General features: G+C 30.4%; 1 protein-coding gene and 1 long non-coding RNA gene across 2 annotated transcripts in view; one reads left to right on the top strand and one right to left on the bottom strand.

Moving 5' to 3' along the window:
• Window positions 1-24,642, bottom strand: part of LOC142325177 (kinetochore protein NDC80 homolog) — a 125,189-nt gene that overhangs the window by 24,010 nt on the left and 76,537 nt on the right. Inside the window, exons 6-8 of the mRNA XM_075366601.1 lie at window positions 18,612-18,769; window positions 15,693-15,801; window positions 5,031-5,143 (exon numbers count right to left, since the gene is read on the bottom strand). Coding sequence (XP_075222716.1) covers window positions 5,031-5,143; window positions 15,693-15,801; window positions 18,612-18,769 — 380 coding nt within the window. The remainder of the gene's footprint in view (window positions 1-5,030; window positions 5,144-15,692; window positions 15,802-18,611; window positions 18,770-24,642) is intronic.
• On the top strand, window positions 3,100-23,469 carry LOC142325195 (uncharacterized). The gene is made up of 3 exons (XR_012756501.1): window positions 3,100-3,179; window positions 3,512-3,619; window positions 23,342-23,469. It is a non-coding gene; the product is annotated as an uncharacterized LOC142325195 (long non-coding RNA).

Raw genomic sequence — 24,642 nt, forward strand, 5'->3', positions numbered from 1 at the left:
TTACATTACCTTCTACAGAACTATTTTCCTCATCAGACAACAGTGATAAAGCCTTTTCGCAAGATTGTTTTTGGTGGGTTTTTTCAGATGTAACACAAACTGTTATAAGGGTTATTTGAGGACTATTAATTTTGGTCCCATGAGAACCAGGGAAAAACCTCTGCAAAGCCCACAGGTACAGAGGCTAGAACTAAATACAACTGGGTTTGCACAGGTGCCCAGAGGATATCGTTTGAGACTCACTACATAGAGCCTTCCATCCATCAGCATGACAAGTTTCCACCTTCGGTTAATGTTGTATTTCATAAAGTGTTGCAATACCATGTTGCAATACCACTTTGTGTAAGTATAAGAAGAAACAGTGTAAGGGAATACGTTGTAAACTGCGTATTGTATGTGTACCGTGTTAAGAGTTTAGCAACTGAGTGAGTAGCAGAAACAAAAGCTGCAGAATCTAGGGCCATGGGGGTGCTAATCCCCAAAGTCTTAAAAAGTAAGATTCTCCATCCGGGGTTTTGATATTATGGCTGGTGAACATAAAATTCTTTCTATTAAATAAAATAATTAAAATTACTCACCCACTAGAAAAGGGAGGGTGAACTAGTTGATATCTGCCATAATTTTAATTTGGCTTCCTTTGCAGAGAGAGCAATAAAGAGGAACAGAGAAAAATTATAGAATCCACACCACACGAGAAACAATAACAAAAAAAATTGAGTGTTAGTTTTTGATCAACTGGATAAAGCAGTTTTTCAGTAGCAATAAAATTCACACTTTCCAATTAATAGCATGATTTTGAAAAATAAATGAAGTGGAATTTTTTGCTAAAATCTGGGTATGGAATGTTTTAAAGGTTCAAACAGCTGGCTATAAAAATTTAAACAATCTCCAATACCTTACGTTCGGCAAAATATCATGTTAACATAACTAGTGCATAGTTTGAAAATGAGTGAATATATGTTGAGTTAAAGACAAGATAATTAATGCTGATGAAAAAGATTTTTTATTTAAACTGTTATGTTAGATAAGACAAAACTATTTTAAGATAATAAGTGTCAAAAGAAAGAGTAACTGTTCTGCAGGGTGATTTTTTAGTCCTGTTACCCAATTGTTAATGTCTGGTAATTTTTTTCTAAGAAAGGGAAATTTTGTTTTGTGACACGAATTTGGTAGTGCTACTCAACCGGTATAGATACGGCAGTGTGAGTTGATTCTCCTTGAGCTGTGTAAAGTTTTGTGCCGTTTCTGGTCGTGTTACGAACAGAATGTCTTTTACCATAGAACAATGAGTTTTCATTCTTGAACAATATTTTGCTATGAAATCGTTCGTGAGTGTAAAAGAATCATTTGAAATTTGTTGGTGTTCCTCCGCCAGAAAAAATGTCAATTTCTAGGCTAGCAAACCGATTTCGAGACAGGTAGTGTTTGCGACAGAATACGCAGTGGTCGACCAACTCGCTTGACAGATGACGTTTTAGAGAATGTGAAAACAAGACTGCTCAATTCTCCACGGAAAAGTTTACAGAAACTTTCCAAGTTGGTTTGTCATATTAGAGTGTTCAGAAATCTGCTAAAAAATTGAAATTGTATCCATATCGCGTACGATTAGTCCAAGAGCTTCAGCCTCCAGATTTAAACAAGCGATTGCAACATTGCCGTTGGTTTAGGTCTCTCGTAAATGATAACAGAATCAAATTTTTAAACACAGTGTTCTTTAGTGATGAAGCTTGGATCCATCTCGATGGTTATGTGAACAGTCAAAACTGTCGAATTTGAGCGGTTGAAAATCCTAATGCTTTACAAGACAAATCTTTGCATCCTGAAAAAATTGGTGTGTGGTGTGCGATATCTCATCATCATATAGTCGGACCCATATTCTTCGAACAGACAGTAAATGGTGAAATATACAGGAACATTGTGCGCCAATTTGTGTCCCTCCTGGAACCTCAAGAACGGTATTGCTGGTTTCAGCAAGACGGCGCTACATGCCACACGTCTCGAGAAACCATGGATTATCTGCAAGAGTTCTTTGATGATTGAATAATAAGCTAGGGCTTATGGCCTCCAGGGTCCCCAGACTGCTTTTTGTAGTGCTATATTAAGCCCGAGGCCTTCAAAAACAATCCTCACACTATTGATGAACTTAAAGTCAATATTACAGACTTAATCACGAATATTTCCAATGCAACTCTTAAAAAGGTTTCTCATAATATGCTGAAAAGAGTCTGTGCGTGTATAACCGCAAGGTGTGGGCATTTTGAGCATATTCTTTAACAATTATGTAAGTAATAGTGTTTTATTAAATCTCTTTTGTAAGTAACAAATACATTTTTTTATTCCACCTAAATTTCCTTTTCTTAAATTACATTTAAAATTGGGTAACAGGGCTAAAAAATCACTCTGTAGTTTGTGTCAATGATGGAATTGAGAAACAGAAGTTATTAGTAATAATACCCTTGATGTTTTTAAAATCTTAAATTTTAACCAGTTAAGTACTAAAAAAAAAAATAAATCTCCATCTTCCAATATTCAAAGAAATAGGGAACAGGATAAATTAAAAAAAGAAAATTTCTTTTGCTGGTGGTAACTGTGCAGAATATCCAAATTCCCTAGGGCTCACACAAATTAAAATTGTCCTTTACCTGTCAAAAATACAAGTATACTACAACTGATGGACCAGTGTTATCAAATGTCTCATTGACCATTACAGAAAAAAAATAGTATTTAACATTAAACCTAGACATGCAACCTCCATTTTTCAAAACGGTTGGTATCTGGTTACACTTGAAATAATAAAACACTCATTTTGAAATGAAAGTCTTACTACGCAAGTCTTACATCTCTGAAGATGATGATGGAATGTCATCTACTGCACCTATCAAATAAACAATCTGATGTGCTATAGTCAGTACATTTATTTATCTGACATTGATGAATATCCAAAGGCTAATGAGGTAACAGCAGAATTTACTGGTGGCAATATCCTTGATATTGTCCCCCATAATAATGAAGACTGAAAGCAAAGAAAATGAGCCAGAAATTTTGCCACCAACTTTTAGACAAGCTTTGGACACTATTAAGTTTGTTTTGATATTTCAGATGCCAGGTAACTGATTCCAATTTGCAACAAGTACTGAATGTAGAAAATGCAGCTTAAGAGGATTATCACTGATCAACATGTAAGTAATCAAAAATTACAAGTTACTTGGGTTCACTACAAAACAATTAATAAAAAAAATAACAGATGAGAGCAATTCCATAAAAAAAAATATGCAAAAAAAGTTAACCAGTTTTTAAAATACAGTAGTGCCCTTGTTAGACTTAGAACGATGGGTAGTTGGTTAAGCAAAAAAGCAATTTAAACCTAAGAAATTGTTTACGAATAACAAATACTGTAGGTGGTATTTTTTGTACAGTACCAACCATTATTAAACTTCTGCATTAATACTGTATGTAACAATAGCATGGTATTTTTCATATGCTACAAAAATTCCTTTTCTGTATCCTACAGGTAAATTCAAGCTTATGTGGCAAGATCAAGAAAAAAAAGGTAGAAACTTGAAGCCTGAATTCTGTCTTCTGCAAACTCATTGGAAGAAGGATGACAAGATTTTTTCAGGTAAATTTAATTTTCTTAGTTGTTTTACTTTAAAAACAAATTAATGATGAAACCATTCTTTAAATAATGAAGCACTCATCTGTGCATATATTTGTGCTGTATAAAACACCAATTACATCTTTATATGTTTCTTCATCTTTATATGTTCAACGCTCTCAGATTTTTAGACTTTCCTATTCGAAAAAGTGGAAGTTTATGAGTCCTACTCACATTACAACAGGCAACTGTAGTTATCTGGTCTTTTGATTTTTATATCCTGGAGTAGTGTGTTCATCAACAGCTGCTGTTTTATTTGGCAGCGACTTATATATGATCCCCATCTCATTCACATTATACAGTTGTTATAAACTAAGTTTTTCTTCATCGATGATTATATTTTTATGAAGTTGATAAATTTTTCCACTGCGGCGTGGTTTGCAGATAATTTATCACCAGATATACTTAAGGTATGGACCCCATAGTGCTTTTTCCAATGATGCAACTCTACTTTACTTGCTCTAAAGGAGTTGTAGTGCTGCTGTCAGAATCATTTGTTGAAGTGATTTTTCCATTCAGAATAATGGGTTTTTTAACAGAGGTCCGTTGAGATTACAACACAATTGTGACATCATCATACTGAAAATGTTTTTAATAAAAACTGCTTAATGTATCGATGTTGTGAAATTAATGTGAGAGATAACAGCGTAAATTGTCAGTTTATGTTTAGGCTTGCTGAGGAAATGTATGAGTCAGAGACAGTGTCATACAGTAGTGTATAACGTCTACGTGTGTACCAAATTTTACATTTCATAAAAATTTTTCTTTTGCATATGGGTCTAATTACATTAAATCAGATAAATTAAATTATTTTTAAAAATAAGTTGAAAAATTAATTATTTTATAAAAAATAGAGGATCATTTAACCTGAAGAGTCGGTTAAATGGGAAGTGGATAATACAGGGACTACTGTACTGAGTATAAATTGAAGTAATTTTAAATAGTGTCTAGCGTTCAATATGTTTTAAAAGTGACTCATAACAAATACTTTAATCAGTTTATACTAATTTTTTACACATATTTTTAATTTAGTCTAATTTTATACATTATAACTCTCCCTTTAATAAGACAAAAATACAATGTGGAACTAATGTGAAATGTGTGTTTCACAATGTGTGTTATTCATTACAGATTTTACAATAAATAAATTTAGGATGTAAGGTGAAATTTTAAGCTTTCTTTTCAGCAGTGAAAATGTCAACAGATGGCAGGAAATCCCTAATGTGAAATAAATACTACTTAACGACTTAATAATTTTGTTTGAATTAACAATCTTATTTGATTGGAATGTTTCTTATTTTTCACCTACAATCTGTAACATCATATAGTACTCATAAATCTTACTAATTGATTTAAGTTAATTACTTTAATATACCTGCATTTTCATCTCTTCTGCTCTATATTCCGCATTATCAATTGTAGCTTTCATCTTTTCTTCATCTTCTAATAAACCCTGAAAATCCTTTTCAAGTAAATCTTGCTTTTGTACTGAAAAATTAAACAGATAAATTAATTTAACCATTTTTAATTACAATTTCATACATCAGAACAGTATCTGGTATATCATAAATAAAGATTGATAATCATAACATCTTACTGATATACCAATATACATTTAGCTTAATTTACAACTTTATTCATTTTATTCACAAATGAAATTTAAAATTATATTGATAAATATTGCTTGGTTCCTTATTTTGCACATCTCACTACTATTAATACAAATAGTCAAAGAAAATGACTACTTGTTTTGTTTTCAATAAATTCCATCTTTTTGATGTGCAAAACTTACTGAAGAGGTGAAGTTTAAGAATTAAGTTGTGGGGGTTATATAAATTAAAAGAAGTAGAACAAGAAAATAACATCAGTTGAGTGACCAGTATAGGCTATGAAGAAGCTAAAATTCAAATTTTAATAACAGTGCAGGCAGTTGAATAATGGAAAATTGTTGACAGACTGTCCAAGAAATTGCAAATGACAGTAGGATTAGCAATGGTTCTGTACAGACAATTTTAATGGGTAATTTGGGCATGCCCATGAAATTTATACCATAGTACAAATACTTGAACAGAAATTATTTGTTTTGACATTATACAGTACATGCTGAAGTGTATCAATGGTGATCCTAAATACCAAAGCTGCCATCAGTCTAACTCACCATCATAAATAATAATAATTAATAAAAAAATAATTTAATAATAATAATTAAATTATAATATATATATTATTATAAAAAATAATGGTTGTTATTACGGCAAATGTAAAGTAAAAGTGATGCCAAAGTTTTTAATACAGCAGAATTGTACATCATGAATACACATTAAAAGGTAAAACTACTATTTCGAGGTTCTGTATCGCCTATGTAATGCAGTTCAGTAAAAGAGACCAGACCTGTGGGAATAGTACTAGTGGCAGTTGCAGCATAATAATGCACTATTTATCATGCCAAATCCAGCATTTCTTGATCAAGCACAAAATTTCAGACAAAGTGCCAATTTCTTACTCATCAGACATGGCTCCTTGTGATTTCTCACCACAAATCACAACTGAAAGCATTCCACTTTGACAGCCAAGAGGACATGACAAATGCAACAGCACAGCTGGTAGCCACGTAAAAAGTGGTTGCAAAAAATGTTTCCAGCAATGGAAGGACTGTTGGATAAATTGTGTGGTCACAAAGAGAACTGATTTAAAGGAGACTAGGATTGGAAGACACTGTGTAAACTTTTTTACATGGTTTTCTTAAACTTACAATGGTTCAACAGTGTCCTCAAATCTTGCAACATTAATTAAACTCATTTCCTGACATAGTATAATGGTGAAACTTTACACAGCAACATAAGTCGAGTGACAGTACAATATTCAATTAATGTTAAAATTTAATTCAGTTAATTTCATATATTAAACACATACACAAAAGTACTTACACGATTTTCTCGCATCTTCAGTTGATCTCAATCTTTTAGTTGTTTACGGAAAATTACATATAAATATACAACATTAACAAAATAAAATCTTGATAAACACAATAAAACAAAATTTGTTAAAACTTTGGATAAAAACTTTAAAATCAAAATTAAATTAAAATATTTTAATATTTTATATTATATACTGACATTTGCTTTTGAGATTGATATAAATAGGACAATAAATTACTTAGCTGTTAGCATTGAAATTAATAAAAATAATCATTTTATAATGTCAGTATATAAAAAAAGACACTACTAAAAAAACCACAATATATAGGTACTCAAATCATCCATGGTGACACAAAATTAATACATTTACAAACATGGTTAATAGAGCAATTACACACAATATAATGAAAAATAAAAATAAATTAAACAAAGAATTAGATATTTTAAGACAAATTGCTATATGTAAAGGTCTCCTCTATGAATCATGAGACCTTGCCGTTGGTGAGGGGGCTTGAGTGCTCAGGGATACAGAGTAGCTGGACCGAAGGTGCAACCATATCGGAGAGGTATCTGTTGAGAGCCAGACTAAGGAATGATTCCTGAAAGAGGGCAGCAGCTCTTTCAGTAGTTGTTAGGGGCGTGAGTCAGAATGATTTAAACGGCCATATCAACATCACTCAGTCCTCTGAGTACTGCGCAGCTGAAAGCAATGGAAAACTACAGCTGGTTTTTTTCCAAGAAAATGTGGCTCTCTGCATTTTCATATAGCAATGATGGAGGCGCCTTCCTTGGTAAAATATTCCAGAGGTAAACTAGTCCCCCGCTTAGATCTCCGGGTGGGGACTACTAAGGAAGGGGTCACCAGAAAATTAAAAAATAACATTCTACGAGTTGGAGCGTGGAATGTTAAAAGTTTAAAAAAGGTTGGTAGGCTAGAAAATTTAAAAAGGGAAATGGATAGGATAAATGTGGATGTAGTAGGAATTAGTGAGGTTCGGTGGGAAGAGGAAGGCTTTTTGGTCAGGTGATTTTAGAATAATTAACTCAGCTTCAAATAAAGGGCAGGCAGGAGTAGGTTTCGTAATGAACAAGAAGATAGGGAAGAGAGTAGATTATTTCATAAAGGAAGAGAATATACACTTGGACAAAGCCAGGTGATACTGCAAGGTATAAGATAGATTATATAATGGTTAAGCAAAGATTTAGAAATCAACTCGTCGACTGCAAAGCTTACCCTGGAGCAGACATTGATAGCGACCATAATTTAGTGATAATGAAATGTAGATTGGAATTTAAAAACCTGAAGAAAAAGTATCAGATGAATCAGTGGAATTTAGAAAATTTGAGGAAAAGGAGATAAAAATGATTTTTGATGAGGACATCGCAAGAGATCTGAGTAAAAAAGATAAGGAAGAAAATCTAGAAGAAGAATGGGAGAATGTTAAAAAGGAAATTTTTAAATCAGCAAAAGCAAACTTAGACGAAACAAAGATAACCGGTAGAAAACTTTGGATGTAGGAGGATATATTGCAGCTAATAGATGAATGTAGAAAATATAACAATGCTAGTGATGAAGAAAGTAAAAGAAACTATCGACAATTAAGAAATACTATAAACAGGCAGTGCAAACTAGCAAAAGAAGACTGGATTAAAGAAAAGTGTTCAGAAGTGGAAAGAGAAATGAACATTGGTAAAATTGACGGAGCATACAGGAAAGTTAAGGAAAATTTTGGGGTACATAAATTAAAATCTAATAATGTGTTAAACAAAGATTGTACACTGACTTATAATACGAAAGGCAAAGTCGATAGGTGGGTGAAATATATTGAAGAGTTATATGGAGGAAATGAATTAGAAAATGGTGTTATAGAGGAAGAAGAGGAAGTTGAAGAGGATGAAATCGGAGAAACAATACTGAGAACTGAATTTAAGAGAGCATTAAAAGATTTAAATGGCAGAAAGGCTCCTGGAATAGACGGAATAACTGTAGAATTACTGCGCAGTGTAGGTGAGGAAGCGATTGATAGATTATTTAAACTGGTGTGTAATATTTATGAAAAAGGGGAATTTCCATCAGACTTCAAAAAAAGTGTTATTGTCATGATACCAAAGAAAGCAGGGGCAGATAAATGTGAAGAATACAGAACAATTAGTTTAACCAGTCTTGCATCAAAAATCTTAACTAGAATTCTATACAGAAGAATTGAGAGGAGAATGGAAGAAGTGTTAGAAGAAGACCAATTTGGTTTCAGGAAAAGTATAGGGACAAGGGAATCAATTTTAGGCCTCAGATTAATAGTAGAAGGAAGATTAAAGAAAAACAAACCAACATACTTGGCGTTTATAGACCTAGAAAAGGCATTCGATAACGTAGACTGGAATAAAATGTTCAGCATTTAAAAAAAATTAGGGTTCAAATACAGATAGAAGAACAATTGCTAACATGTACAGGAACCAAACAGCAACAGTAACCATTGAAGAACATAAGAAAGAAGCCGTAATAAGAAAGGGAGTCCGACAAGGATGTTCCCTATCTCCATTACTTTTTAATCTTTACATGGAACTAGCAGTTAATGATGTTAAAGAACAATTTAGATTCGGAGTAACAGTACAAGGTGAAAAGATAAAGATGCTACGATTTGCTGATGATATAGTAATTCTAGCCGAGAATAAAAAGGATTTAGAAGAAACAATGAACGGCATAGATGAAGTCCTATGCAAGAACTATCGCATGAAAATAAACAAGAACAAAACAAAAGTAATGAAATGTAGTAGAAATAACAAAGATGGACCACTGAATGTGAAAATAGGAGGAGAAAAGATTATAAAGGTAGAAGAATTTTGTTATTTGGGAAGTAGAATTACTAAAGATGGATGACGCAGGAGCGATATAAAATGCCGAATAGCACAAGCAAAACAAGCCTTCAGTAAAAAATATAATTTGTTTACATCAAAAATTAATTTAAATGTCAGGAAAAGATTTTTGAAAGTATATGTTTGGAGTGTCGCTTTATATGGAAGTGAAACTTGGACAATCGGAGTATCTGAGAAGAAAAGATTAGAAGCTTTTGAAATGTGGTGCTATAGGAGAATGTTAAAAATCAGATGGGTGGATAAAGTGACAAATGAAGAGGTATTGCGGCAAATAGAAGAAGAAAGAAGCATTTGGAAAAATATAGTTAAAAGAAGAGACAGACTTATAGGCCACATACTAAGGCATCCTGGAATAGTCGCTTTAATATTGGAAGGACAGGCAAAAGGAAAAAAATTGTGTAGGCAGGCCACGTTTGGAATATGTAAAACAAATTGTTAGGGATGTAGGATGTAGAGGGTATACTGAAATGAAACGACTAGCACTAGATAGGGAATCTTGGAGAGCTGCATCAAACCAGTCAAATGACTGAAGACAAAAAATAAAATATGTAAAGGTTATAATGCATTTTTAATTGATAACATATACAAAAAAATGAATATTAAAAATTAACAATACATGTCTAATAACAATAAAAATTAAACACAAAAAATTGACAATGTATACTTAAAATATGCCTATATTGACAGCATAGTTGAAAAATATACAAAGGTTTTATGATAAAAATAAGTTTAAAACTGCATACCAGATAAACAATCACATAATAAAAGATTGAAAAAAACATTAGACATACTGATTCGCATAGTGTATATAATTTGGGTGGAATTTACAAAATAAAATTAACGTCTGTGACCTTATTTATATAGGAAAGACCACTAGATCTTTCAAAACCAGTTTTTCTGAACATTCAGATATTATAAAAATGGAAAATTGGGTTTTTTTTAATGTTTCTGACCATCTTATTAATAATAAACATTCAATATCTGATAATCTGTAAATATTAGAAATACATGAATAATAAAAAAAATAAGGATTTAGACATTTTACAGATATTTTACATATATAAATATAAAAATAGATTCAGCTTGATCAAACAACAGAGTATGAGGATGACATGATTATAAAGGCTGCTAAAGATAGCAGCACTTTATCAAATATTGTTAATTTTTAATTTAATCTATCTAAAATCCTACACACTAATATAATATTGGTTAGCCAAACCACACGCAATATTCATTATTTTTTAACATATTTATCATTTTAACTTTTAATTAATATTTTTATTATTTGACGACATTCTTATACATGGAATATTTGACTTTTAACTTTAACTTTTAATTTTGATTGTAAATCTTAAATTTTAAAGGAAAAAAATTTAATTTTAATTCCATTTTGATTTGAATTGATTTTAAAGTTTATATCCAAAGCTTTAACAAATTTTGTTTTATTGTATTTATCAATTTTGTATATATTTAATTTATAATTGTATATATTAATTTTGTATATATTATATTTTGTTAATGTATCTATATATAATTTTATGTGTACAATTAAAAGACTGGATCAACTAAAGATGCGAGAAAATTGTGAAAGTACTATTGTGTATATATAATGATAAGTGTCATCCTACCTAATTTAATTTTATTCTGTACTTGGTGGACCACGTTATTTATTTATATTTGTATAATAGTACAGAGAAATAAGTCTTAAAATTGACTTTAAAAAATTATATATATATATGAAAGTTAACTTAGTAAAATCAATTTTTTCTTTACTGTTGCCCATACCTCTCTCTGTACTAATTATATTAAATAAAAATAAAAGTAAAATTCAGCTATCCACTACAATACAGAATCCCAATCTTTTTTCTCTTTCTTTTTTTTAATCTTAATATAAAAAATGGTTTTTCAATTTTCAAATCTCTTAAATATGTTTGTGGCTAGTCACATACAGTACTGTATATGTCACGTACAGTACACTACAGTAAACATTTTTCTTTTATGTTAAGAATGTTTAATTTTTTATTTTAATTGTTAACTACAAATATTATATTATATACGCTATAATTTTAATTTCTTGATGTATTTTTTAATGTGTAATTTGAAGTTTTTTAATTTTATGATCAACTGATGATGAGGGTAACCCTTGAAAGTGCTTTTGATTACAAATAAGAAGTTATGAGGTAAGGTAAGAAACATGATTGGATTCTGTACTATGGTGGATAGCTGAATTTTACTTTTATTTTTATTTAATATATGAATATGTCTATATATAAACAAGATTAGACATCTTGAGGAAGAGAGCTGAATCTATAAGATGTAGCGATCAATCTGATTAATTTTGACTGCTGAGTCAGTAAGAGTAGATCAGGTGGCTGTTGAAGCAAATTTTAATATGAGTGTATATTTAACTTCTAGAATTTAAGTATGCAAATCATCTGATTTAGTTATAAATAACTATCTTTTATAATAATGAAAACTAATTATTCAAACTAAATGTTTGCTAAAGAATTTAAAAACTAAACATTTAGTGATAATTAAAACTAAAATGTGATAACATTAACACTTTATGAAGAGATTTTATAAATTAAGAGAATTGTATTTGTTCAAATATTCAAACAACTCAGTTCTGTGAAAAATAAAAAATGGAATAATATAATTCCTTAAAAATTATCAAAAAAAATCTCTAACCTCAAATTCACTGTCAAACTGAAAATTTGAGAAATTATGATTTCATAAGTTGGTAACATAGAAATCAGCTGGCCAACAATGCATTTTATGTCATGTCTTCAATGCATTGCACGTTTCGCATTACTGCTGTGAATTGTTGCCAGTACAGTATAGTTTAAATTGTGTGTGTGTATGTTTTATTGACATCAAGACTGAAGCAATTATTATTTACAATTGAAGAACAGTCAACATGGTATGCATAATGGAGGTGTGTGATGGAAATGTAACTGCTGCTGATGCAGAATATCAGACTCAATGAGGCTCATTTTACTCAGGACTACATCAGTAACCTTCATAATGAACACACTTGGGTAGAAATCAAACCACACGTAACAGTAGAATATAATTTCCAACACTGATTTAGTGTCAATGTGTGGGTGGTCTAGATTACAATCAGCTAATTAGACCATTCTCCCAGGATGTTTAAATTTTAACATTTACTTTGAACTCCTTAAGAAACAATTGCTGCTGTTATGGATCCACTAGCATCAAGATACATATGTATTTTCTGCACAATGGTGCACCTTGCTACTTCCCACGTACCATATCAGCATACTTAAATGAGCAATTTCGAGCAATGGACTGGCCACAGTGGACTACCGAGATCATCTGATCTAACAGTTACATTTTTATATGTGGGGTTAGATGAAAAGTATTAAGGTCAAGAAAAAAGTTAATATGTGTGAATAGTTTGTTGTTCATATTACAGATGCTCAAATTAAGCACAAACTTTGTCGTGCAAATTAAGGAGTCATACAGAATTGGAGAGAGCAACGTTAGTAATCTGAAAGTATGTAGCCAAATGAATTAAAATAGGGCAGATTTTTGAAAATTTACTTAAATTTTATTAAATGTATCAATTACATTATTTTAACACTGTATCAATTGTATGTTAACTTCATTTTCTGTAGTTGATAACCTGATTTCATACAATAAGTGTTAGTAATAAAATCAAATTTCATGAACTTGTATTTGTGTTTTATTGGGCTATTTTACATCAATTTTCACAGAATTAAATTAGTCTAAAGGTTTTGATAATATATTTTACACGTTTATTAGTCATTTATCAAAGTTTTGTATCACAAACCATAAGAAAATATGTTTTTAAACAACAAATTTCTCTGTTTTATGTTTGATATTATGAAAATTACAAGAGATATGGTTCTGGAACCTGTTTTTCATTTAGGAGAAAAATTCAGTTTAAAAATAAGTAAGAATAAAACAAAGGTAATCAGATATGATAGAAAGGTGGATAATAAGGAATTAAATATTGAGGTATATAAAACATAACATTATATTACTCATCAAAATTTAGAAAATATCAAAACAAAGATGTAAAGTAGTAGTTTTGCGAGGAATGTTTCTACTGCTAGCATAATGGAGTGAAGAACAGTGGTACTGCAAGAGGACATCATAAGCAGCAAAAACCAAGTTGTTGGTGAAGGAATCTATCTCCATTCTCTAAGACAACTGAGTTTTCTAAACTTTGACAAGTAGTTCCAGATACTGTTTATGAATAACATTTCAAAAGATGGATTATATAATGTAGGGATCAAAAGAAGATTGTTACAAACAAGAACTTTCAAAAACTTACAAAATTTCTCAAATACGTGAAGAATTAAAAGATTTTCTGAAAAAAATTGTTTGTGTAGTGTAATGATATGTGGTAGTGAACTGTGGAGAATAGGAAAAGCAAAAAGAAAAAGAATAAAGGCTTTTGAAGTGTTGTTACAGGAGGGTGCTGAAAATTATGCAGGTTGATAAAGTACAAAATTCAAAGGTTTTAAGATGATAGAAGAGGAGAAATGTTGTATGAGTCAGAATTCTGTATATAGACAACTAGGTTGGTTGGCTATATATGAAAACAAAAAGGATTACTTAATTTAGTAGAGGAATCTACAGACTCAAACTGAAGGAAGACAAAGACTAAAATATGTAAAATAAATTTCGGAGGACATAGTAATTATGTTGTAATTGAGGTAGTATTTAAATTGTTCCTATGTAATATATATTATGTTGAACGCATCACGGTTGTGTACATTTAGTAGTAGTTATGGTATTTTGACTAATCTCCTTTTAACTATGGATAATAATTTCACAAGTGTACTGTAAAACATATTTAACCTGTGTAAATATAGAAACACCTGGGTTATGAGTAAAAGTATTTGGAGTTCAATGTTGTGAAGTAAAATAAAATGGTGGAAATAAATGATGATGCTAATAAAACTAAAGTTTGTGATCAGAAAACCATTAAAATACACTCATTCCTGTAGAATATCAAATTAAATAATAATGAATATAGTTTCATTTGATTGGTAACTGCATATTGTTTTTAATTAATTTGACTTGCACATTTTTTAAAATTACATAACTAATCAGTCAAAGAAAAAATTTACGTATAAAAAAAAATTGTACTTGCGTAATGAATATAATGCAGAGAATGTGATTATGCCACTATGTATTGTCAATCAGTATATAAGGATGCTAGTTAAGACATTGCTTAATACTATTAGTGCTACTATCAAAGCATATGCAACACAGTGTATCTATGTGCTGGTGCCATAACGAGTTTCATAATGCATTATTCCACATTCCATTTCATGGAAATGACTTTGGCTCAGAGTGATCGTCTTTTATAATGTAGGTATTGGATTCTAGTTTTCCTCTCAAAACCAATTTATATACAATTTTTTTTGTAAAGTAAATTATATCTTCTCAGGTTAATTTATTCAATAAAGATAACATTACTATGTATATAAAAAAATATTCACATCACATTTTAGTTTTCTTAAATTTTAGGAGGGGGGTGTTGGAACAGCCATCAGCCAAAGCATCCTTTTTCTGAACCTTTCAAGAACTTCATAAAATCTTGGTTGACAGTTTGTCCTTGGGGCACAAATTTTGTGTGAACAATCTCCCTATTGTCAAAAAAACAAATCAGTATGGACATGATTTTTGAATTGCTCATACGAGCTTTCTTTGGTCAAGAAGTGTCAGTGTGCCAATCTTGAATTTGATGCTTTGTTTCTGGTTTGTAGTAAACACTCTACTCGTCAGTCTCAACATTAGTCAACGGTCTGACCTCACAAGAGCCCTCACTCTTTCCAAATTTTCCTCAACGTTGAAGGCCTCCTTGAGTGAGATTCATCTTTCACTGTTTCCTGGCCCTCTAAAAGTGCTTTGTGCTACCAAAAAACTTGTGCTCTTGATAACGAATGTTTCCCAAAGGCTTGGTGCAACTTTTCATAGGTCAAACTTAGTCAGAGAGTCTTTGATACTGAGTTTAATGCAATTAAAGTAGATCTCTCTGAGAATTAGATGTAAAAGGAGTAAAAGTACTCAAAACTCACTGTACAATTAAATAAAATTCTAAATTCTACCTACACCAATAAACATTTATCCTGACCAGTGAAATTATCTGGTGCAGATTTGAGTAATAGTGTATAAAACCTGTGAGAAGTATTTCATGTGTTTTTAACCTTATAATTTCTAATGAATAAACAGAACAGTGTACTTACACAGGTTAGTGATCAGCATATCATCTCTTTTATCAAATTCAGCTTCCAAATCAGTATTTGGCTGTTGCAGATAAAACTGGTAATTGTCAACTAAATAAGGTTGAATACACTGTAACAAAACAAAATTGTTTCATTAATTTAAAAATCTTTAGTTGAGGGTTAAAATAATCAAAGTTCACAGGAAACGGCTGATGACCAGATTTACAGTATTATTTCCTCATTTACATGATAAAGATCTTAGCCTTAAAAAATGAACAGAAAGTCATCTTGATTAGATTAACAATAAAATTTGTCAGCATAACACCTTGTTACATGAAAATGACTGAATGAGCCCACATATGCTGTTTAATAATAAACTAAACAGTAAAGCTCATGCTGGAGGAATGCATAGAGTGATTCAGGAGGAAAGAGAAATAATTTGGGAACTGATTCTAGAGCTGGAAATAAGGAAAAACGGTTCATATACAAACATATGTCCAAAAACACTTGGTTATCAAGTTACAGCTAGTGAAAAATTTCATCCAGATTTCAGTTCCCCTTTCATTCAGTTTCTGAATAAAACAGGTCCCACAACTGTATCTACTGCAGTTTTCATGATATCCAATGTAAAATAGAAAGATTTGGTGAAGAAAAACCTGTAAATTTTCATCAAATCTTGAAGAGAATTTAATTTTGAGAAAACTGATGTAATTTAATACATTTTGAGACAGTAATTTTGTGAACAAACTATACATATTTATCACAATTTAACATACTTCCTGTAGCGCCTCATGTGTGCGAGGCATTTTCTTTGCTTAGATGAAACACATGTGTGCGAAAACCTATGTAAACAATTTACATCTACATACAGATTAATTTGAAGATGAACTTATTTCAGTTTGAAAAATAATATTTTAAGGTCATGACTCTAATCGTAAGTCTTCACAAGAAAATAAGAAAATTAAACAGGTGTTTTTAAAATGTCAGTAATGTTCATTACTCTGTCAATAGTTCAAAATCATTATCCCCTTTTATAATTAATTCTAAAGTAAACTGGCTTCCTTATAAATTTATCTATCCTAGCTTATTATAGCCAATTTGATAGTCTCATTCTGTTGAAAATCAGTTCGTTGGTTTATTGACTCATACTTATAATTATGAATTAATAAATATACATTAACTGAAAAGGTAAACATTGCCATTAAATGTGGACAAATATACTCCATGACATTTTTGACACTCTTGAATTAATTTGACAAAATTCTGTATCGTTTTTTCACGTAACTGAAAATCGATGACATCAATTATTCTTCAAATTTCTACTTTCAATTCAGGATTCATTCCTATTTTTGCAGCATAAACTTTGGACTTATTAATCCCCAGAAGAAAAATCACAGTGTGAGGTTGCATGATATTGGTGGCTGATCCACTTTGCTGTTACACAAAATAATACCCATTAAATTTCTTCTGCAACAAGTGGATTGTTTCATGCTCCACAATGGCAGGTGACATTATCCTGATGAAACCATTGTCATCCAAATGAGGTAACAAAAAGTCCAATATCATTTATCATTAACAATCACTGTTCCAGCCTCATTTTCAAGAATGACCAATCATAACATCAGTAAGAAATCTGCACGCAGCTGTCACTAGTTGGCGGTACGCATAGGCCATTCTCAAATGACCCAAGGTTTTTCTATGCCCCATATGCAACAATTTTGCATAAGATGAAAATATAACTCGTCATTGCTAAAGTTGATTTTCTTAATTAAATAGCTGATCACTTGTTGAGTCTCTAGTAATCGATTGACAAAGGCCTGCTTTCGAATGGTTATCTACGCTCAGTTCCTGATTTAACTGAATCTTGCAGTGGCACACAGATTTTAAGACAATCCACCACACCATTGTTCAGGGCAACAATAATTTTGGCTGAGCAGCTGGTTCAAGGTCGACTTGTTTTTGTTTTGTCAAACAACTTGTTACTTCAAAATTTTCCACTAGTGTTTTCACAGTTGTTTAATTTGGGGTGTTTCTTCTACTGACAATGCCATAATTTGAGCAGTTTCAGGGAAATATTCTCTGTACTTGTTGGGAATTTTAATGATAATCACTTGTAACACTCCATACTTGCAACATGTTTAGAACATGTAATCTTGCACAATACAGCTGCATTGTGCAAGAATTTCCTGCAGGATTAGCTAATCCTGCAGGAAAAAATGGTGCACAATTTAAATCTTGTAACACCTGTTGTATATGTGTATATGTATATATATATATTATAGAATTTAATTCACCTAAGCAGTATAAATTTAAATAACCTACTTTAATTATTATTTTACTTTGATTTTTGGAAGTACTTCCATCATAAATTCTTACATAAAAGAATAGTTACTTTGTACAAATTTTACTCGTTATTGTAAACTTTTTAACTGAATTTCATGTAAACGTTTGACTGTACAACACGACTATTTAAAAATTTTAACTTTTTAATAAATTTATTTATGAAAGCTTAAAAGTTTTATACGTTTTTAAGTAATAATGAAGGTTCCTCTGAAAATGCATTCTTTGAAAAAAATAAGATTCTATTATTAAGCTAAGAATAACTTATTATTGCTTAGGGGAATTTAATTATTGGTATAATATTCTAATTCAAAAAGCAGCATTAATAAAATGTTAAAACTTGAAATTATTTTGTACTTTTTAATAAAATATAATACTTAATACATGGTAATATTTACAAAAAATATTCGTGGTGAAATAAATATATATGTATACGTGTCCATTCATAAATACATTATTTTCTAAAGAAATTTTTCTTCAACTTTAAGTTGTAGTTAATAATTATGTACTTTAAAATCAGGATGCTACATAAACTTAAATTTATATCTTTTAAAAGAAAATAATCTAAGATCTACTTTATTAGTCATGTTTAAACATTACCCTGAAATTATCTTCAAGAACATCAATTTGCGCTTCATCACATATAAGCTGAGGGTAAAGAAGATCATCTGAATCTCTTCCTTGCTCAAAAATGTAAACAAGGTCAACAAGCCAGACCAAAAACGAAATAGTGTGACACCATGCATGAGGAGCATTAACTGAAAACAGAACATAAAATTGCAGTAAATAAAGTCAAACTAGTATGTGTGCGTGTGTGTATATATATACACATATACATACACAATAGACTTGCAACAATCTTGCCTAATAAAGCGGCCAGCCAAGCCAAATACAGCAGAGTTCAAAGTTTAAACATTTACTATGAGTTTGATGACCTTTATAAATACTGCACTGGAAAATATAGTCTTGTTTCACATAAAGTATGTTTTTAAAAACTAATTACTGTGGTACAGTGCATTTTTAAAATTCTTAGTATTGTAAAGCAAAGAATAAAACTGAAACATTTCTATATTTAATTTATGTTAATGAATAACGTATGTCTACAATCTCAATGTTTAATGTACTGTATTAATGTTTATAGGAATGTACAGTGCATATTGACTTACTTATTTAATTCTTACAAAAATATTTCATTGAAGTTTGCGTCTTTTGCTGCATTCTCTTTGTCGCTAATAAGTCCTGCTCATGATATCAGCTGGTATTGCTTTTTCTTGTTGACTTATGTAGTTGGGTGTGGTCTTGATTGGCTTAGGAGCAGATTGGGTCTTTCTTTAACGTTTTTTTTCATTTGGTTCCATTTAAAACCATCATCCATATCATCAACAGTTATTTCTTCAATTACATCCTACTCTGTCCATTCTGTGATGTTCTTCAAATCACACCCAGGAATTTTGTCCAACAATGAAACAAGTTCATTGTTTTCTTTTGTAATTTCTTTATCAAACTGGTTTTCTAATCTACCCATTTGTCACTGGTCTTATGATCTAATAATATTTTCCAAGACCTCACAAGTGATATGGCAGGTATCTTTTCCCATCCCTCAGACACCCATCGTATAATGTCTAACATATCAATTGTCTTCAACGCAGTTTGAATATCTTGGTTATCCTCAACTGCCATTAGTCTTGTGATTAGATAGTGTCTAAACATTTTCTTTAAAGCTTGTAGGACTCCTTGGTTCATTGGCTGACAGACTGATGTAGCATTTGCAGACACAAGAAAAGCTTTTATATTGCCACTTATTAATTCATTGGTGGCCAGATGGGATGGTGAATTGTCAAAGATAAGGACTGCTTTCCTCGGAAAATTATTATCAGTCCAAAATTTTTCAATGGCTGGTACAAATTCATGGTGAAACCAATTTCTAAAAATTTTGATTCTTCCACACTTTTTTCTGAAGAGTATAATAAAATGGCAATGATTCTATATTTTTGAACACTTTCGGGTTTTTAGATTTTCCAGTTAAGGTTAGCCTTAACCAGTTCTATTACTGCACGCTTACACTATTACGCGTTCTTTGTTTTTTTTTTATCCAGGTGTAACTTTTTCCTTTCTGGATTCTAGGGTTTGACGGTAACATCTTGTAATTAATTCCTGTTTTGTTGCAGTTGTATATCTGTTCTCCAGAAATTCCTAATTTATCTAGAAGGTTGAAAAGATGAGCTTTGAATTCAGAAATTCATTCTTATCTACAGACAACATTTCAGAATTTCTTGTTATCCCTGTCTTATACCAAAACATTTCTTCCAGCGATTCAATCGATTTTTACTGCTGTAAATTCACCTTCACCTTCTTTGATTTTTTTTTAAACTGAGCTGCCTTTTCTTAAGTAAGTGACCAGAAATAGGCTACCCTTTTTCCCTCAAAAACTCATGCTACAAATTCAATGCTTTCTCAACCTGAGAACACTTGCCTTTTTGCAAGGTTTTTCTAACTTTGATGTCACTTCTGCTTGCTCGGTTAGTGCACCATTTCTCTATTTCCCTACGGTTTTTTTTCCAGTCGCCATCAGTGCTTTTTCCTACACCTAACTTGGAAGCAATATTTTTTTACAGATTCACTAGCATCGAGTCCAAGCTTTCTTCTACGGTTACAACTTATTTTGTTTATCTCCCATTCTAAACACACACGTGCACACAGATTAATAAAACTCTTTAAAGATTAAATGAGCACAAACTTAATTTGACTACATCTGTTTTTGAACTGATCAGGACAGGAAAAATGAGATATGTACTGTACTGTACCTTTTGTATGGCTAGGTTACTAGAACTGCAGATAAAATATTCTTTATTGCTTGCTTTATTTTAACGCATAATGTTTTCTCAAAATTTTTTCATGTTTGTCCTCAAATCTGGCATCCTTAATTTAACATACTTCCTGATGACATTGCTGATTGATGAAATTTTATACAGTTAATAAGGTTGGGTGACAATACGACAATACAATATTCCACCATTACTTCTACACCCCCCCCCTTATGGAGGTAAATTAAGGGTGCGACTGTAAAAACTGCAAAACAGCTTTGTGGGGTTTTGGGGTTGCAGATGACAAATCTGCTGTTTGACAAAAAAAGACAAAAACTTGGTATGGGAGTTTTGTGGTTTTGAATTTGACATTTCATCATCACTTATCAAACACAAATTCACTTTCATCACACCAAATTTAAATCCAAACATTTACTATACAAGATAACGAAATGGTGAAGTTTTTATTTCATTTACTTAACTATCACAATTTTTGACAAATATTTTTATGAGTTTATAAAAAATTTCTCATTTGTGATAATTAAGTAAATGAAATAAAAACTTCACTATTTCGTTACTTTGTATAGTAAATGTTTGATTGAAGATTTGTGTGATATTTTATAAATATATTATGAAATTTCAATTTATGTTATCTTTTGAAATCCAAATTAACCTACTAATTAAACTCATGCAATGCAATGTATGATAATAATTTGATTAAAATATGACTAAAAAGTATTAAGGAAGTTTTAAACATTTTTGTAATATTATTTTTAGTAAATGGATGACGTCATGTGTTTTGACTGTGTCATTACAGTACAGCATCTGCCCTAACATCTTTGGAAAATAATTAAAGCCAATGAACACATTATTGAGCATGAGTGCTTGATAAGGAATGAGTCATAATTTTCAGGAAATGTATATAGGCCTATACTATAATGTAATTACGTCATTAGTATTCTTATCACCCATAAATGTACGCTTGCATTGATAATGTACTTGAAAAATAATGTAAATAAAAACATTCATTAACTCAAAAACATGCATAGAAAAAAATATTTGTATGTACAGTACAGAACAAGGAAAAATAATAACAGAAGCCACATTTCTTTTTCTTTTTACTGTAATTGCAAAAAATTTCGGTTTTCAGATTTCAAAGGAAATATCCATTTTGACCATCCCTGAATCCATTTTAACTTGTTTCGCTGTGACATCTGTATGTATGTATCTCACGTAACTCAAAAATGATTAGCCATAAAAGGTTGAATTTTGAATTTAGGGGTTATTGTAACATCTAGTTGTGCACCTCCCTTTTAATTGCAATCGACTGGACCAAAAGTGTCCAAAAAAAAACCCAAATCCAAAACATTTGGATTTTGGACTCATCATAACTGCAGTAATAAGCCCTCATTGAGAGCTTTTCATTTTATATAACAAGTGGTACTTATTTTCATTGGTTCCAGAGTTATAGCCCAATAAAATTTTAATTAATGAAACATTCGGATCTTACAACAGGAAGGCACATCGGTGAGAATCTGACTTTATTTCCGTTTTTTTTTAAATTTATATATATCGATTTATTAATAATTATTGCCTGTGACTGTAAAAAAATGTTTACAGTAAATAATATATCAATAAGAAAAAAAAATATATATATATATAATTTAATAGGTGTACAAGGAATTCATGTGGTGTCTACATCAGATTTTTTTTCTATTATGCTCATTTACTTATAACCGTTGCAACAAGTTTTTTCATTCAAAACTGTGATTTTATTTTTTTATTTACGCATTGTACAATTATGTCAGGCCGCATAAACCGTGTCAACTGTATATATATATAAAAATCATTTAGAATCTAGTAACATGTTCTGCACTAAAAGTTGCAGCTGTAAAAAATAAATTGAAAATATTTTATGATGAAAATACAGTGAGAGCTCATTTATAAAATTCTCAAGAACTGAGGAAAATGTTACAAAACAAATAAAAATGTTGCACAATTGGAAAAATTAAGCTAAAATTGAATAAGAATAATAATAATTAAAAGTAAAAAGTCTAAAACAAACAAAACATTCTGATATACAAGAGAATTATTTAAAAAAAAATAATTTCAGAAAATTAGAATGTAATAAAATGGAAATACTGCAAATTAAAGAAAAATTAAATATCCCATCATCACCACTAACACAGCAACACTGTTTATAATTACTCACCAAAATAAGCAGCCATTTTTAAAAAAGATTCCATCTATCCATTCTACAATAAACAACTGTTAATAATCAATAACTGCTCCTTTTAGCTTCACTATTATCAAGAATATTTGTTGTTAAATCTTAAGTGAATCAATCAACACTTTTTCTGATTCATAGGGTCAGAAAGCCACGACAAGTGCTTGTCTTACAACACTTTACATAAATTTTCAAGCAACATAAATAAGATGTTTCCTCATTAAAGTCACTTAAAAGATGCCTTCAAGAATTAAGATTTTTAATAAAAAAATCATAAATATGTATTTCTTTTTTCACAGATGTCCTGTCTTGTGAATATAGGGAAAACAACTTTTCAGATAACTTCATCTCTTATACAGGCACAAATGATATCAGTGGATGTGCAGTAACTGATATTTTAAGAAAGACTAATCTAAGGAAAAGGGAGAAGTTATATTGGTATACAAAAATTAAAAAATATAATGGTTATATCCAGTCCATAAAAATGAAAGTAATTTATACTGGACAGATTAAGTACTTGATTATTAGAAATCAATACAAACAATAGGGTTTCATCATTATAAGTAAAATCAATAAACAAATAGTATCATATTTAAAAAATGTAAAACCACTGCTTTACAGTTGCCATTGTCCTCTAAACAGCTGCTACAACTCTGTGCATGTGTTTAAAAAAAAACTTCAGCTTGTTTTATGTGTTTAGAATCTGTCAACTATCAAATCAAACAAATGAAAGATATAAAGGAAATTTTAAATATTTTAGCTTTATCCGAGGGTAAATGTTATTGCATAAGAGGTAATGTGTAATATAAGCGGAGTTGGAAATTAAGTTGTTATTATGGGGAAATTTTCATACAGAAAATACCCATGTACAAACTAGTTACTGTCTAAATACATATTAAGCATATGGATTAAGTTTGAGAATAAATATCTTGGAAGTGCACTATTATTTTTTTTTATAAACAATTAAAAACTGACCCCCGTTCAGTCTAGTATTTATTGATTGATTTTAAACATTTTTTAAACACATTACTCGAGACTTTTTCTGAAAAAAGCAAAAACTTAACTTTTACAATTTTAAGTAATGAAATCTATGATGAAATACTTTCAAATTTTGAAGTATTATTTGTTAGACTGTTTTAAATGTATGTCAGACTTAAATCATAATTTTTTGTTTTATACTTTATATTTTTTCCATTACAACTCAGAAATATAGAACACACTATTTTAGCTTCATTATAATAAATATGATTTTTTATTACAATTTTTAAATTTACTCAGTAAACTCAATGATACCAGATTCTTTTAAAGCAATTAACATCCTCCAAAGAACTTACTTTTACATCTGAAAAATTTCAGTCAATTTTTAATTAGTGCAGTCAATTATATTAGTTAATAAGTATTAGTACTATATATAAAAAGCAGTTATTCACTTACGTATAAATTACAACTCGGATATGAATAATAATGAAAGGAAATAAAACTAACTAGGGGAGTTCAGTAAAAGGTAATTTAATTATTGGTGAATGTTATGTTTTATTTGTTACTCAATATTTTAAAATATTGGTTTTTACTTAAATTTAATCTACGTTTATCAGGTAAA

This window comes from Lycorma delicatula, chromosome 1 (genome assembly GCF_047948215.1).
Source record: "Lycorma delicatula isolate Av1 chromosome 1, ASM4794821v1, whole genome shotgun sequence".
Lineage (NCBI taxonomy): Eukaryota > Metazoa > Arthropoda > Insecta > Hemiptera > Fulgoridae > Lycorma > Lycorma delicatula.